At 37.5% G+C, this 18,311-nt stretch overlaps 1 protein-coding gene across 4 annotated transcripts in view; it reads right to left on the reverse strand.

Annotated features, from left to right (window-relative positions):
- Positions 1-18,311, reverse strand: part of grik3 (glutamate ionotropic receptor kainate type subunit 3) — a 96,903-nt gene that overhangs the window by 39,075 nt on the left and 39,517 nt on the right. For all 4 annotated transcript variants that reach the window (XM_085291469.1, XM_085291470.1, XM_085291471.1 and 1 more), the window contains one exon: positions 40-213. In XM_085291469.1, the coding sequence (XP_085147595.1) occupies positions 40-213 (174 nt within the window). The remainder of the gene's footprint in view (positions 1-39; positions 214-18,311) is intronic.

Below are 18,311 nucleotides of genomic sequence, written 5' to 3' on the forward strand. Positions count from 1 at the left end.
GGTCACAATCCTTGAATAAATGTGAGACAAGTTACTCACCTTTTCTTGATGCCTCAAAGCTGTCATAGATATTAATCCTCTGTATGTCATAAGTTAATGTTGTGTTTGGTAACAAAGTCCTGTTTCTGTTTATGTTATTGACTGCAAATTTAAAGGCAAGTTCCTCCGCACTGACGAGCGAAACAGGTCCGTCTGTTTGTTCGAAAATTCCACCTGAAAAACAAAAAAGGAGAGACGGGTAAGCACCACAACAACTGGTCTGAAATCTAATCAAAAAACAACAGCAGGAAGACAGACACAAATTAAGGTAGGACTAAATGGAGAAAATATTAGGACGCATACTGATGGGAGAAGTGCACATTATGTGAGATATAAAATTTTGTTCAGCAAACATGGAGCAACTCTCTCCATTTTTAGGAAATGCGCAAAAAACCCAATATCTGTTTGAAGTCCAAAGCCATAATGGATTTAAGGTGTGTGTGTGTGTGTTTGGCTGTTTCATCAGGGCAGCAGAATATCTCAGGCTCTTGTCTCTCCATTAAGATATCCTTTTATTTCGCCCGAATACCACATTGTTGGTGCAGATAACTGGACTTGGGCACTCTTCTTTTACATACAATTCAAAGGAAAGCATTTTTCCCATTTTCAGATGGCCAGGACCACTGCTCTAAAGTTGCAAACATGTCTGTATGAACATCAAAGTCCAGTATTGCTTTAGACGGTGGTGTATCAGACAGGTAATCCTGTACTACATCCACTACTGTATATTATGTATTTTTTGTTTATTTTGGAATACCTTTTTTCTTGATATGATTGATAGAATCAGGATGGATTTTTGGTGTCAAAACATGTTAAAAAAGAAAAAAAATGTAATCATTCAATTAAAAATTAATACCAGTCCCCTGAAAACTGGTTGTAAATGTAGAAAGAGCTCCTGCCTTTAGTAACATGCATTATCAACCAATGGGTTTTATTTTGTATTCTGTTTAAGTGGCAGAAGTAAAGATAAATGTTTCTTTAATGTTCACCTTTGAAATTAAAGGAGTAGAAAAGTGGGAGTTGTTCAGAACTTAATTATGTTTTGCATTCATCACCTGCACAAATCACAGTTTGCTACGTAAAATTATACACCCAATGTAAATTTACTCTCATGCACTGTAAACTGTGCAATGTTTTTCCCAGCAAAAAAGTGGATCTGGAGATATGGGCAATTAAGGTATTCTAAGATCTATGATGCTGGCAGAGGGGGAACGATATCCTAGCTTTGAAGGAGAGCAGGCTATGGCAGCCTAGATGTACATGATAGACTGAAGCTGAAATCCCTCTTTCATCCACCTTTTCACTACTCCTTGTATAATACACAATTAGAAATAACAAAAAAGCTGGTGCTGGAGTCTTTCTGTTGTAAACTCATTTTATTAAGTTAATATTTGTGTTTTGCGTTCCATTAACTGGGATTCATTAAAACATTATTTCAACACCCCTCCAAGCTGACGCATGCCGTATCTAATGTTAAATAGTTTAAGCGTTTCAATTTATATGTAATTGGTACAGTAACAAACATGAACTGTCAAATGTAAGACAGCAAAGTCCCTTCGTGTCTCGGCTACAGCCTTAAAGAAGACAGTTTAGACAGCTTCTTCAAAGATGCCTGCAGGAACATCAGCTTATGGAGACAATGGCTCCTCCACCTCCACTCTCATCATATTATCCATTTCAGTAACAAAGCGAAAAGTCTCTGCCATCTTCTGTCAATTCTGGAACAAAAAAAATGCTCACCACCATCAAAAGTTACAAATGTCAGTGCTTAAGTTTAACTTTATGCCCATTATTTCAGATATACAGACAATCTTTCAAAACCAGGTCTTTTTTTGCTTTTTTTAAACACCGGGATCACACACGTCTAAACACCAATAGAGGATGCCTTTAAAGTATTTTCTGCTGCATATTAATAGGGTGTATGAGTCAAGGCTCAGGCTCATATTGATATCAGTTAATAATCACTCCCAGTCTATGTTAACGCTCCAATTCAATCAGGAAATGATAGGAGGAACAACAAATTGCTTTGTGTTAGTGTGATGCCGCAGAGCATTTGAAAGTGCCTAATTATTTTCCTCCTATTCTTTTATTGTACTTTTATACATCTCTATTTCATGCTTGTATTAAAATAATATACCTTAGTGGATTTCTTTAAGCTGCTGGATTTGTCCGTGCTAATGTCAAACCCCTTAAGATATCCAGTTAATAAGGGACTATTAACCAGTGTTGAAGATACGAAGTCTGACAATAGTAAACAGATTTTGTGAATAGTTAAATTCCAGTTTACAGATTCAAAAACACAATGATTAGCATTCAGTACGAGGGCTGAACAGTGAAATACTTTTACCAATAAATACGTTATTCAATTCACATACATTACAACATTCACAACATGACATTAATATTAATATTTATTTACAGTGCACTGAAAAATAAATACAACAAAGTTTAAAATTGGCCACCTAGGGCTGTCATGATCTCTGATTTGCACTTAAAATTCATATCATAATTATAGCTTTTTTAAAATTTTTACATTTTATTTTATTTTTTTCAAATTCTTACTGACTGAGTCCCCCATGCTACCAGTCAAAAGTCTGGAAACACCTTCTTATTTAATGTTTTTTATTTAAAATATAAAATAAAAGACACATTTAGAGTTATTTATCAATTTTTTCTTTGCTACATAATTTCATATATCTTGCATCATATATTTGATTTCTTCAGTGCGTATCTACAATATAGAAAGTAGTAAAAATAGAGAAAAATCATTAAATAAGAAGAAGATTTTGAATGGTAGTGTAAATATATATCAGACTGCAGGGACTCAGTCCATCCATAAAATGTAGACACAGTAGCACAGATTAATGAAGCAGCTAGCACATGCTCAGAACACTTGGAATGGAGAGAGCGGGAGACGTAGCAAGAGCAAATAAAAAGAAAATCAGTAATCAAATTAAGAATTAAGTCGTTAACAGTTGCCCATCTCGGGTGCTTCACGCAGCAATGTAACAACAGCCTGACTGCAGCAGAGCAAATGTAGTGTAAGTGGTCCAGTTTAGCGTACTGGCTTTGTTACTGGAACTAATTTTGTTCCAATGTGTAGGAGAAAAATGAATGTTGTTAATAACTTGCATAGACAGGCTGATGGTGCAGAAGAGTAGTTACTGAAAAAAGAGCTGTGATAAACTGCAAACTGAGTCTGCAACCATAACCATAATGACACTGAATGATTTACGATGTTATCATATGCTTTTTTTCCAGTACCAATTATTTCTTTGAAAATCAATTATTCATAGCAATTTTTCATTTTGTATTTTCCAGTTGTCGCCCATACCGGTATATTGCAACATCGCTGATTTCAGCCAGTGGGCCAAGAATACAAAGCGATACATTTCATTTTACCTCATATTTTTTTCTGCAGCATGTGTTTGAGATTTTGGATTCCCTTCGTCTATCACACAAATGCTGCCTGCCAGCTTGTTTTTACAAGGTATTTTACTAATCCTAGAGAATACCTGGCTGCAGAGAGCTTAGCTTAGAAATGGTACCTGTGACCCACTGATGCCCCTGAAAAGATCCCCAGTGCCTGGATCACACAATTATATAGTTCTGTTACTGTGGCCAGAGTGGCAGTTCTGAAAGCCAAGCTCATCTTACTAGTTATGAGACAAAGTTTCAGTGAGTTGCAAGGGGATGTGATGCATAAACCTACCCGGTAGAATGCGTCACATTAAAATAAATGAATCCTTCCATTTCATGGGGAAATCTCATTAGAGTACATTAAGTAATTGCTGGAGTATATAGTAATTTGACTGTTAAGAAGATAAAATGTGCATTGCTCAGAAGCACTCTAACAAATTTAATAAACAGGGGAAAACCTGCTCCTTGGAAGGAAAATCCAGAAGATAATTTGTTTTGCCCGTTTTCAGAAATCTACCATAACCACAATAACAAGGTTTAATGCACAAGACCTCCCACAACTCCATCAGATAAGGGACAAGCAGTTATTTTTAGCATCATACAGAATTTACTCTAATGATGCAGGCATCCGAATATTAGGGACATGTTTGCAAGTTCCCATTTTAACAACTACACTGAATGTTCGTTATTGCAGTGGGCGTGTGCAAATTGAGATGCATGAATTTCAGACTTGTTCTTGTGATTCTCAGTCAAAAGGCTTCAAATTAGCATGTCTCCAATAGACAAGAACACAAAAGCCTTTAATTAGTCTCTAAGGTCCTATCACAATATATAAATCAGCTACTAATTGCAGCTGTTTCCATAATTTGTCCTTTGAGGACTTTGTGGATCAGCTGCACTGAAAAGCCACAAGATTATGTATTTGTAGCTAGTGATTCAAACTTAAATTGCAAAATGCACATGGCACTAGATCACCCAAACTTAGTGGTGTATTGAAAGCAAAAACAAGCATAACTAGCAGTGGTGCTGAAAAAGTAAAAATAAAGCAAGTTTAGGGATTGACAGTGTTTCATCTGTGGCGCTAGAGATGGGAACTGAGAACCGGTTCTTGTACTTGTCTGGTAGTCCAATTTCTTGCCTGCCTATTGATCCCACTTATCGGTTCTTGTACTTGCGCTACAATAAGCTGATTTCATTTTGCATGTCAGGGCATAAATAGTTACGCAGTCTAGAGCGTGGATATAGACATTTATTTTTATTGCACAAAAGGACCAGCTAAATAGTAAAGTGGTAAACTGCATCCAGGACATAAACAACCGCACCAAACTGGTAACACAACTTCGGTTCTTTGCTACTACCTGCCAAGACAGCATGCTAATGCTAAGCTAGCCAAGAACCCAGAGTGAAAGCTAAGTGAATGCCTACCCCAGCAGCCAGACCCTGAACTTCAACAGGTAACAAGCAGATGAGCAGTCAGTTTTCATCTGTCTGGTTTTCATCTTTGCTTTGTGCGGTCAGCTTTGTATTCTACCAAGAGCAAGATCTTGGAGATGCGTGTCCTCATTAGGGATTTGTGTTGATGTGTGGGGTTGTAGCCTCGGGTTTATGTTAGGAAATGGTCATTATGAGATAATGTGTTTCAGCTATTTAACAGGGCAACATGAAAGTTATGTAACAAGTAGTATAACAAATTACTTTTTCCCGGGAGTAACGTACTGCATTACTTTTAAGAAAAGTGTTCTGTGTGTTATGTGTATCAAATGAATTTTTTGAGTAACAGTAATCACAGCGAAGAGGGGAAATACCTCAACAAAAACGCACAAACGTTTGATCCGCAGCATGCAGTTAATTTAGACGAATGTAATTTCTTTACTGCTGCTTAGCAATGGTGGTGACTCTCAAAACGGAGCCAATGAGAATCAATAAAGGAATCAAATCAATAAGTGATATCGATAATGGAATCTGAATCACTTATATTCTTATTAATTCCCATCGATTAGTGGCACTGTGTGAAAGTTATTTTCTAATAGCTTCCTGAAGTTACAGATTCTTATTAGCTTCTATTGCAACAAGCAACATTTTTATCTTATTAAAAGAGATTATGTTATAATAGGTCCAAATCCTTTTAAAGACCACTGAAGGAAAATTCAGTTCAGCTGAACAGAAAATGTTTGCCATCAAAGTAAAAGTTGTGCGTTACCGTTGCCACCAACATGTTTCAAAAGGTCCATCTCTTACTTTGAAGGTGGAGGCTCTCCATTTCTGGTGTGTCTGCAGCAATCTGCTATTGAGCAAACAGGTTTTCAGTGCAGCACTAGCAACTTCCAGTAACCTCCAGAAACCACTCGGCAGCCAGTCAGGGAATGCACATTTTTTTCCCTAGTGACTGGTGGTTGTTGTGGGCTTGATGACTAAAAAAATAAACGTAAGCGTTTAATCGTTTGGCCTTTATGCAAAAACAGCTCAGGAATTAATCATAAACAGAAGCTATGGGTACAGCGGCTTCTGCAGGGCCTAAAGGATCTGACAGAGACATGCTGTGCAGTGTCAGAATCAGAGGTTTCACATTTTAGCTGTACATGCCCTTGCAAAAATCAATGTTGTAGCATGAAAGCCACACATGTTATGTGCCCACAAACAATGTGGGCAAATGCACAAGCATAAACCCACCCTCTGCTGTTGTGTTGTGGCAGACTGCCTGCAAACCAGCTTAGTTGTCATCTGGGTTCCACTGAAAAGACATATTTTCATCATCTACTGCATTTATTGACTTTAATAATGTGATATAAGTGGAAGAATAACAGTCTGCCAAAACAAATACATTAAAAGAGGTCTGCTTTCTATTTTTCGTTTTGGTTTGATGCATTTTGCCAATTTTTTAAGTGGAAGTTTCACATTGTCCAGTTTGGCAGTAAAATCATTTTGAGTGTAACGTGTTTCTACCGTCTGCACCAATTTCCCCACATCTGATAAAGCTGGACTACTTGGACACACTTTTGTGTTGTTGTGTGTTAATGTAATTTCATTCTTTTAGTGACTGGGGTCAGATTTGTTTGCAGTGCAAAATTAACATCAGTGTTCATGTCTTTTTGCAGAAAACAACCAAAGGCTTAGATGCATTTTTCTCCAGTTATCACAAAGTTTTACTTTTAACTGAAATGTCACTAGGATTTTTTTTTTCTTTAAACAACACACATTTTTCCCTTTCAGATGTGTGTGTACAGAATCTTTTAACTACAGAGGTAAAACCTTAGCAGTTACAGTAAGTAACCAGTACCCAGTTAAACTTAGGAATAGATGACAAACTAGAAGGTTAAAGACATGTTAGAGAGCTCAATTTTCAAGGTTCATGGGGTTTTGACTCCAGGAATTTATTCACATGCACTGCGGGAGGATTTTTAAATAATCCTGGTTGCTATTTATTACTGTTTAGAATGAAAAAAAGAAACGAAAAAAAAAAAAAAAAAAACACTGAACAGGTCTAGGCAGGCACCTACTAACCTTATCTATAATCATATTAAGTTGATATTATTTAAATTAATTTCCCTGATCCCAAATCAAACTAATCTTAAAATGAATAAGTAAAGAAGGTTAGTCTACTGTGTATTCACTCTCGATGTTATACCATTGTAGAAATAGTAGAACATAGATATGATTGTACGATGAAGACCATATTGCAGGATATGTTGTGCTTGTTAAAATAAAATCCCTTGCTTACATACAAACCAATGCAGAAACCCAAACAATGAGACTAGTTCATTATGCTCTTGGATACATGTGCGCTCGCCCACTGGATTTCTGAGAGTTGCTCTTTTGTACTTTCTCTTCACTGGTGGGATTCCCAATCTCCCTGTGAATAGCTTCCTGTCTCCCTGGATGTGCCGCAACACTCATTTTCACAATGGTGGCAGCAAACAATGACCAGCATAAAGAAAACACACACAATTCATCATGAACATTCAGAAATGCAGCCAATTTGAGGAAGAACATGTTCGTTCATAATTATGAGAAACAAAAAACACTAGAGGCCAACTGTTACACAATACCAAGACCAGTTGTTAACTTAGCCAAAGCTCCATTTTATAACACACAATTCAGAAAATAAATAAATAAATCAGGCCAGGAATCTGTTACATTTAATCAATGATGAGTATCATGAGAGGAAATTAAGGGCGCTTGTTAATTAATGATGTCTGGCAGCATGTTGGCTCATTAGTTAGCAAAGTCACCTCACAGCAAGACAGTTTTGGGTTTGATCTTAGCTATGGTTCTCCTCTGCATGCTCACTTGGGTTTAACCTCACTGCTCAGGGTTCCTCTCGCAGTCCAAACAAATGGCTTTCAAGTGAATCAGACTTTAGATCACCTGTAGGTGTTAGTGTGAGCATGTGTGTCAGTGCAGCAGTTCATCAGCAACCCTCTCAATCTGTTTCCCTACTTTTTCCACTAATGCGCTAGTCCCTCTCTAATCTTTATCAGAAATAAGTGGTGTAAGTTATTTTACAGAACTGTCGATAAAGTAATTATTAACAAACTCACCAAATTAACAAAAGGTTTAAATGTTTGCAGCAGAGAAACGGAAGAATATCGACTATTGAGGCTCTTTATTGTGCTAAACAACATGTCGACAGTTCAATTTTAAAAGTAATTACTGTTGATAGTGTTGAATTAAAACTGATGAGCGTAATTGATAGTGATGTGCATGTGAGTGGCACGCACATTAAGTGCAAAATGCCACAAGTGACACTGCAAAATACAAATTAGCTATTAAAATGTTATCTGAAACATCTGTTAAACTTGGCCACTAATTATTTATCTCCAGCAACAGCAACAGTTATGGAGTTAGGTTTAAAGGAAGATGATATGGATCACAACACTTCTAGTTATCAGTGGCTTTATACTCTTATTTATGCATGTCTGTTACGTAATCTGATTACTTTTTTCAAGTAACGAGTAAAGTAAGGGATTACTATTGCAAAAACGGCAATTAGATTACCGTTACTTTTCCGTAGGAACGCTGCGTTACTGCGTTACTAAAACCGTGATTCTTTTTGCGAGAATGTCTCATGACAGTGACGTAAGCGAGTGCGACGTTCGTGACAACAGCTGTGCGCAGATCAACAATGGATAATATATTGAGTGCTGGAGAGAGTATGAGCATGCAGCGTTTAAAGCGTGGAAGTACTGACCTTACTTTGAGTTTGATTCCATAAAAAGTGACAAAAACATTAGCGTCCGTTGTGCGTGGGAAGAAAAATTCTTTTTACACCGAAAAACACCCTAAATAAGCTCGTGGGCAATGATGTAATGGAAAACTCAGAGAGAAACTCGCGGATTCTTCCACTGACCGCTGCGGCACACCTGCACCAGGGTAAACCTCCGCCTAACCCACTCCTGCTTTACAGGTGAAAATAGAGCAAAAGGACCGCTAGTCTTTGACTTTATTTATTTTCTGCTGTGTTTTACTTGCATCTATTTGAAAGACTGAGTGTAAACACAAAAAATATTTTATTTTATGTGCTGGAATGTGCAGAAAATAGGTTTAAATGTTAAACTAATTTCTTCCAGTCAGAGAATGTTGCATATAATTTAATTTTTGCTTGATGCATAAAGTTAAAAGATTAAAACTAATAAAAACAAGTTTAAAAAAAAGAGACTTTTCCATTTGATTACATTTTGTATGATGGATTATGCAGAAAAAGTAGAATTGGGCTGAAAGATCTATCGCTTTATCACCTATTCAGGTTGTAAATCGTGTTTTTAAAAAGTAACTAAGTAACTAAGTAATTAATTACTTTTGAAAATAAGTAATCAGTAAAGTAACGGGATTACTTTTTGGGGGAAGTAATCAGTAATTAGTTACTGATTACTTTTTTCAAGTAACTTGACCAACACTGGTTACCGTTAATAAAAATAATACTAATACACAGAGAACTGTAAGTCATAATGTAGAAAATAAAATAAAAGTTTGTCATTTTTTGTCTGTGTGCTAAAATCATTAAAATAAAAAGCTTCTGCAAAAGAAAGACTGGATAAAATGTAAGTAATTAAAACTTGACATCAAAGAACAATAGTAATATTAGCCTATCAACCTGTTAACCTTGAAAAAATTAGCAACTCTGCCACTGAGCTGGTAATATTTTTGCTTTTTTTTTTAAAACCACAACAGTACGTTTGTTTTACTTGCCACAGTATTTGAGATACTAGTGAAAGTAGCAGGTACTATAACAACGACACAGCAAGATGTATAAAATTCCTGGTGTTTAAAAACAGATATTTTAAGATGAAATCAAAATTTGGATTAATATCTGACATTGTTTAAAAGATTTTAAAAATATATGTAAATCTGACAGCAGGGCTTTAACTCTCTTTGAAAATAGCAGCTAACCTAAAACGAATAAAAACTGAAACTAAATTGTAGACTTTAATGTCTGATGGATTATTATTCATTATTATTCAGCGACTGTGAAGACCTTTGGATTGTAATGGCTAAGATAATCTTTATCTGTTTGTAATGTCATGCAATAAACATGCGGTAAAATATTTCCCCACAGATTTATCACCTCGGGGATAGAAAACTCTCATTATATTTATTTATATTGCAATGGGTTGACACTCATAGACTCTTTCTCCTTGAAGCATACTGTAAATAAAGCTTGTTTCTGTGATTCGTCTCTCACACACACGTTGTGTCTCTGTGAAGCCGACTTGAATTAGAGCTTCTATTTGTCATTCAAACTGAGTCATTCAGACTCCATTGTTGCCTTAATGATGCATTTAACTTACTATTGTAACCACCACTTATAAACAATTATTTTGTCAAATGGCATTATGTAGAATGCGTGTTTATATTTCTTTGCACATAGTATGATTTGTGAAATTGAATCGATTTAACTAAATGACTACATGAAAAGTTCTTATGATGTTTACATATCTGGCAGTGATGGCAGGTAAAGGATGCAGTTTCTAGTATCCTCATATATATATATTGCCCATGATGTTTTGAAGCTGTATCATATAGAAACATTTTTCATTCATTTTTTTTTTAAATCAAGACGAGAAATCTTGAATCTTTGAATTTAGAAAAGATTTAAAAAGATTCATGTTTTAAGTGTCAAAACATTTGGACAAATATGCAATAACATGTACAGCTCTGACACAGCACAATACTGTATATTACCATATAAATTGAATTTGGGCTTCTAATGTTTGAGTCCATAATGAGAAAGGCTGCTTTAATTATGTTATTTCTCCCTGTAAATCACTGTCCACATTGAATCCCCTTCCAGCTCTATCACAGCTGAGAGGCATTCATATTTATTTGATACGATTAGTAGTACTCATGCAGCCCTATAATGTTGTGATATCTCCTCTGTCAGAGAACTGTCAGGTAACAACACATTTGTAAAATCTAATTTTATGCTCAAGTGGTTCTGCTTCTGCAATTTATCGCAGCTATCGCTCACCTTCTTCCCTGCTTGCTCCTGCTAGCTTTCTCCCTCTCCAGTCTCCACCCTCTCTTTCCAGCTTAGTGAGGTGTTTTGATCTCATTATCATTCCCAAACATTCACACCGGATAATCTGTCAGGGCGGGAGCCTGTGCTCTGCACCGTACAGGGCACCCTGGTCATGATTAGGGGTGCTGGGGCGTGCTTGCAATGAAAATACCATTTTTTTCCCCTCCCTTTAAACCAAACTAAAAGTAATGGATATATGGTTCTCCCTGCGTGCTATAAAATCTTGGCTGTGTCAATTAGGTTCTTTAGCAAAGAGAAACTGCCTCATACTGCATGAGGACAATTGTGGGACAACCCAGCGAGGACACTGAATTGATTAGCCAAACCGAGCAGCGGGGCTCAGATGCCCTTTTACAAACTGCAAATCCTTTTCCAGAAACGCTGCACAATGCACAGTGAACCTCCATTAGACAATGCTGTTCCACAATGCACGATACAAACAGCCACCTCCCCTGTCTGTGGTCTATTGTTATCATGGAGGTAAAACCTTCCCCATGCCAAATCCTCACCTCACAGCCAGTTCAATCAAAGGCTATGCCAGAAAAACAGGGACTGAGACAATGGTAACTAATGCCAGGTGGATGTAGGCTTTGAGCTGCGCCAAGCTACCTGTGTCCATCACCTTCCCTACCCCATCCATCTCCTCACCCACAGCCACTCTTTGTCCACATATGGTGGCAGAAACTACGCAGACCTGCAGCCTTGGCATTTTGTCACAGTGGGATGCTAAGGTGGCCAACAGCACAAAAAGCGCCACACTGTGAATGCAGTTTTTGAAAGTGTGTTTTTGTGTGTGTGTTTTTAAAGTTGACTTACGTAAAGATAAATACAGAATGTGGCTACTTTTATATCCTTTGCTAAATTTGTCAATAAGCAATTTGATCGTGACCCTAAACAAGCTTACTCACCAGGAAGCTTTGGCCGCCTCCTCTTTTCTGAGTGCAAAATACAGTACAAACACTGCTGTGTCTGTTCAACTGGTCACAGATGAAAATGCTGATAGACCTGTGTAATACAAAAATAATAGCTGCACTTTAGCTATATTATTGTGTTTGAGCCTTTTCTTTACCTACACTAATCTGTTTATCCTGACTGCAATATGATGCTGAGCCTAGGGAATGCTGCTTCACATACACCAGTTTATACACAAACCCCATACTTATTCCACTGCCTGTCTTTGCCCTCTCCAGCTTTTTCTGTTGTTTTTTTTCAATAGCTGTATGTCATCAGTAGCATTCATGGAGTTGTGAATATTGCTACGCAATGCAAACAAGCAGGTATTATACATGTATAAGGATTTGCCTTTGCAGGTCAGTGGAGTGCCACTTGTTTAGAATTAGATCTGGAAATACAGGCTGTGTACCCATAACCACATAGCTAAATTTCCTTTCTCAGTTTGATTGCTTTAAAAAAGAATCTCAGTAAGTGTGGAAGTAAGGGGGCTCTACCTGCCAGGCAAGCAAAATAGAGTGATTTCAACAGTATTTCAACAACCGCTGCAGCAGAGTGAGACAGTGTTCAGGCAGACGACAGCAGTGTGTGACAAAAACACAGTCTTGAAATTCATTTCAACGTAATCACTTTCTAAGCAAGGTGTGTGTGTGTGTTTGGGGTTGGCATGTTGCAACAATGTACCAATCAAAAACCTACAGGAACCAATTCCTGGTACAGAAGATACCTTAAAATGTGATGATGGTATTTTACATTTGTTGCCTGGGACTCCTAAGGACAGAGCATTACCTTAAATCAGTCTAGCCTGTTACCTTTCCAGAGTTGTAAAAGCATTTCTGATATAATATGAACAGCTGAAACCTTCTTAGCCTCTATTACTCATCTACCCCCCACCACCTCCCTTTCTATTGATCGTATTCCATCACAAATGTAGCCTCTTGCATTCTTTATATATGCATGCCATGCTCTCCACCGCACAAACACAATCACTTTTTATTCTCACACAGCTTCCATCATACTATATTTCATGTTAAAATCAATATAAAGTGATGAGCGTCAGCAAAAGAGCAGCAGGGAAGGCTGAACGTGATAACTTTCCACCTCAAGGCTTCACTGTGGTGTTTTATGTTCATATTCTTTGTGTCTGGTCACTTTGGGGCTCCGGGGCTTCATTTTCATTAGCGGCACTTTGAAGGTACATTTTACTGTTACTGTCACAAACCTGTTGCAGACCAGTTGACTTATCCTTAGGGTTAAAAACACCACGGGGTTAGATGTATAGTTTTCCACAGTGGAAGGTTAGAGAACTACTCTGGGTAACAAAAATTGCGCTTTGTAATTGACATTGATTTTGCAACTGACGGCGCAATTAATATCAAGGCCTGTGTTTATCCCTGCAAGCTGCTTCAAAGTCCATAGTAAAATGAAAAGGAATTGTTTAATTTAGGCCACCTTATTACCATGAAGCTTTGACAACCACTTAGTTGCTTTAATGCTTAACATAATGAGAACACGAGTTTGAGTTCAGCTTCATATAAAACTCTTTGACAGTGCTATTATCGTCATTCACCCACCCATCCACCCACAGAAATTAGTGTCTTTTACCAGTGGCATAATGAAAGCAGGATGTAAGTATCTTTTTATAATCTCTTGCTTTACTTCTCCAAAATGCAATAAACATCTATGACATACTTTATTGCATTTTTATTCAATAAAGAAAAAAAAAAGGAATTTGATTGCAGCGCAACTTATGCGAAAGTAGCAGTCAAAGCCAATATTTGCAATAAACCCATATTGGTCTAGAGCTGAGATTTCGACTAGGGTCTGAAGACAAGAGTCACCCTGCTTTTCAAAGTCAGGCTGCAGGTGCGTCTAAATATAAATCTGCCCCACTTTAGATTGGACAGACCACACATGCAAAGTTAATGCAGACAAATGAGTAGGAGGTGCGGGTCAGATCATATGGGACACCTCTGGCTAGTTTCTGGGACAGGAGGCACTCAAATCGAAATTCAAGTTCACTGTGTCTGTTAGAGTGTATGCATCCTGTGGAACAAGACCAATCTTAACACATCTGAATTGAAGCCCTAGGCACATGATTTATCCACGTTCTCCAAATCTTCTGGTGGTATGAGGTTTGAGATTATTCCCCTCAGGGCGTGTACAGTGGGATATGTACTCATGGGGATTAGCAGAGAGCAAGGAGCAACAGATGCGAAGGACCAGTGAACCGAGGGATATTAACTTATACATTCTGAGTGGCATTTTCAGCATTTATAGAATCTAAATTTAGAGTATTACAGGTCAAATATAACTCTCATCATATTAAAATTTCATAACTGCAAAAAAACCCTCTAAAAATATCGCCTTAATTATGCGCTTCAAAGCACATTTCCCTCATGACTCATAAATCAACTTGTTTGAGTGCGCGATGTGATTGACAGCCTACATGAAGTTTCTCTTGTAAACACATTCTCAGTGGCAAGTTGTGCAGTTTCATGAAACAAATAATGCTAGTGAGGTTTATTAATTTTATTTTTATAATCTCTGCTTCTGTTTGGTGAAAAAGTATCGATGTGCAGTTTCAGCCATTGATTTTTTTTTTATCATCCTCTGCAATGAAACACCGATAACTAAGAGATACCGTGCGAGCAAACTGTTGCATACATGTTAAATCCAGAATGACAGGCATTTATTCTAAATGCAAAATGCACAAAGCTTTTATTTTAGTTCTTTTTCAAACATGGCTCGACTATTGTAGGTTTATAATAAAAGCTGCCTTTTTTATCACAGAGCACAAGCATTATTCCTAAGCACTTTGCACCGTCTTTTCAAAGCCGATTAGAGCACGAAGAAAGAGGCCAGCTCATCCTTGCAAAGGCAGGATATTTACATTTCAGTGCCATGTGCAGTGAATTTTAATTTGGTTGCTACGATTTAACACACCGGTTTCCTCGCAGTTTCACACATGAGTGCTTAATGGCTTCGTTAACATCCTGAGGGACTTTCCTCATTACCTGATCTGGTCAGCTCTGACAGGTGCAACGAGTCTCATCACTGATCTTTGTTCATAGTGCCAAGTTCCCTCGCACCACCGATTGCAGTGAAATCGAAATCAAAGCAAACACTTGTGAGTCAAAAAGCCAAAGCACAAAAGAAACGTCAGTCTGTGGCATATGGGAATAATTCTAATGAGATCAGTGCCCTTGACAAAAATATACGGCCTAAAGTTAAATGTCTAAAATTATTCCTGTATTGCTTTTCTGAGTATCTTTGGACACAGACCAAGAACACCATTAGACCATTTTAAACAAACCCATTAACTACGTGTTTCATTATACAGGCACTGATAAAGACCACGGGCAATCCTCTGGAAAATGTATGATTTTTTTTTTGTTTGTTTTTCTCCATTAAGTTAATCAGAAATATCAGATTGTCAGCTATATGGGCATGGTGTATTTATTTTGGAGTCCTCTAGCATACTAACTTCAAAGGACGTAAATCAGATATTTTAATGCAGCTTCACTTTAAGTCTCTATCACATTTTAACCTGAAGGTCACTCAAGTTATCTAAAATTGAGGACAGTTCATCATGCCACAGCAATATTTGAAAAGCCTTGCTATTACAGCTCTCACATAACATTGTGTGATACATCCAAACAATTCCCAGATGACCAAAGCTCAAGCTTTCCATTAAATGTTTACATTTTTAAACTAAGAACAGTGTGGTGCCCTCATATTTTTCACACAATACACAGGCAATATTTGATCAATGCTTCAAGGTGGGAGAGCTTTGCAGTGACATCAGCAGAGTTAAAAGGTAACGGGCAGCCTAACAACACCACTGTCTTTCTGCCAACATCTTCACAGTACCACAACTTCCTTTCTCACATCACTTCCTCCCTACTCGCCCACTGAGCAATGGTCACACAGGCTGCACAGCATAAATTGTCTTCACTATTTGCTTTGATCCCTGACATGCACAAGGCACCCTGCTAGAGCAGCTCCATGTGGAGTACTGACAATCATCCGACACTTTGTTGTTAAAAGAACACATAACATGTGCACGATGTGAATTGCCTATACAACAGGCTGTGCATCATGTCTGATCACTGACCCAAAAATACAGTGGAAATACTGACCTGGCAGCAGTGGAATCCTGATTTAGTCTGTATTTACTGGTACAAGAGTGGTTGATATGATCGTTTACAGTACAGTTTCTGTTAAACTAATGGAATCATAATTAAACAAGATCAAGATTATGGGAAACACTTTGTAGAGAGCATTTAAGCTCTTTAAGTTTGTAATATTTCAAATATTAATCCTATAGCTCTTACTAAAACTGCCACCACACTGTTATTTTCATCATGCAGCGAACCCTGCAACAGGGCTGTCTATCATCAGTGCAAACAATGTTTCTTATGTGAGTGACAGCTTCTTACGTCCTTATTTCACCAACTATAAATTATGTTTTGAAATAAAAAAGAAGCCGTGGTGTTCCTTTCCTGATTGTCTGATTATTGGTTTGGTTTGTAAAATGTTAAACATTGACATTAACAATTACATGTCTTACATTCTAGCACACCAAATGTTACAAATTTTAATAAAAATGAATTCCTTTTAAATTTAAAGATGTTACTTAAAATGAGGCCAAATGTACTGGAAGAGTTAGAGAGCGAAATTATTAGATCACAAGTCTGTATTCACGATTATATTATGGAATTAAATTACAGTTACTAATCAAAATGCTGGTTACTATATCTGTGTGTGTGTGTTAGAGAGAGAGACAGTGCAGGTCAGCGAAGCTGCTGGAACAGGAAGTTGAATGCGACACCAGGATAGGACGGCGTCCAAGAAGCTGTTTCTTTGTCATCACGGGCTACTTTCATTTGGCAGTATGGTTTCAGATTGGAAGCATGGTCTTTAATTGGTTCTCTTGTTTAAATTTGCACCGCCTCTTATGCTCAGACAGTCAAATCAGTGCACATTACTCTAAGCGACTCGGGACTGGCACGCTTGCCAACTGACCACACTAAGGGAGGTTGTCATGTTGCCACTTTTTATTTATAATGATAAAGGAGCTGTAATATTACTGTAGAGTTTAAAGCCTATTTACCAGCTTTGAAAATATTGTCAACATTGAATTTCTTGATTTCAAACCTGAGGAAATATCTACAGCTTGTTGAGGTTATTTCAGCCTAGCTCATTTTATTCTGAAATTGTGAGACATTGTGTTGTTCAAGCCCAATGTTACTACCTGATTAAGAAGTTATTACATCGGGCGTTATATAATTGGATGCTATACTCCTTTTGTCCCAGAAACTGCTGCAAAATATTACAAGGCCATATGGGCTATCAGAAAAACTTCTTCCCACCCACTACAGAGAAATGTGTGCTACCTGAGCCGATGGCATTTTCCTCTGCCAAATGAAAAAGGCAAGAAATCTCAGATGGAGTGAGAAAGGACTTAGGCAAATCCATACCTCATACTCACCTCACCATCTTGTGCAGTCAGGTCTCAGTGCTTTTATCTGGCAGGTCTAATACTACTGTTGGGCTGTTGAAAAAGAACAGAAAATCCCTTTGCTAGAACAGCATTTCGGCTGTTTAGCATTTGTTGGAATACACAGTAGGGGCATTATGGGGGCAGATTATTTATTTTGAAAGAGAGGCAATTCGATACCTTGGGTCCACAGAGAGAAGCTAAAATGTGTTCCTCGTGCAAAACAAGCGGCCAAGTGGAGACTTGAGAAATCAGAAGGGGGAGAAGTGTGACCAAGGTGCTGAATTGAATAATAACAGAAAACGACAAAGCCAACAAACTCTAAAACCTCAGAGCTGACAAGTTCATTACCCACTGAAACCACCGAGCTAACAGCTTTTCTTGTGGGGCTTTTACTAATAAAAGGTTTCAAAAATAACTGCACATGCTGCAATTTCTCTCTGACCACAACAACACAGGTGGGTTGGTGTCAAGTCAAGGTCATGTTTTTAATCCCATACATTCCTTTCACATATTCAAGCTTTTTTGTAGCTCCTATTACATCTTGAAAAGAACGTTTTTTCTTTCATTATTTAACTTAGGAGGCTGCAGCTTCTCCAGTGAAATACAAAATGTCTATCGGTGAATATTACTGAAATCTAAATTAAGGTTTTTATAAATAATCAGGCAGATTTGACATGAAAATACACACACTCCAGAGCGACACAAAGAAGTTAAATAAACAACCTAACGAAAAACAGTTGCCATGGGAACCTCCACAGTGCTCCCCCCAAATGAATGGCAATTCTCAAACCTGTTTCCCACATTTAGAAACACTATAAAAATATACTTTGCAAAATACACTGTTTAGCAGAAGAAGAAAAAAACTACCATGGACTCCAC

Source organism: Mchenga conophoros, linkage group LG11, assembly GCF_057382185.1.
Source record: "Mchenga conophoros isolate Kocher_MC1m ecotype Shallow Benthic linkage group LG11, M_conophoros_male_GT1.1, whole genome shotgun sequence".
In the NCBI taxonomy this organism is placed as follows: Eukaryota; Metazoa; Chordata; class Actinopteri; order Cichliformes; family Cichlidae; genus Mchenga; species Mchenga conophoros.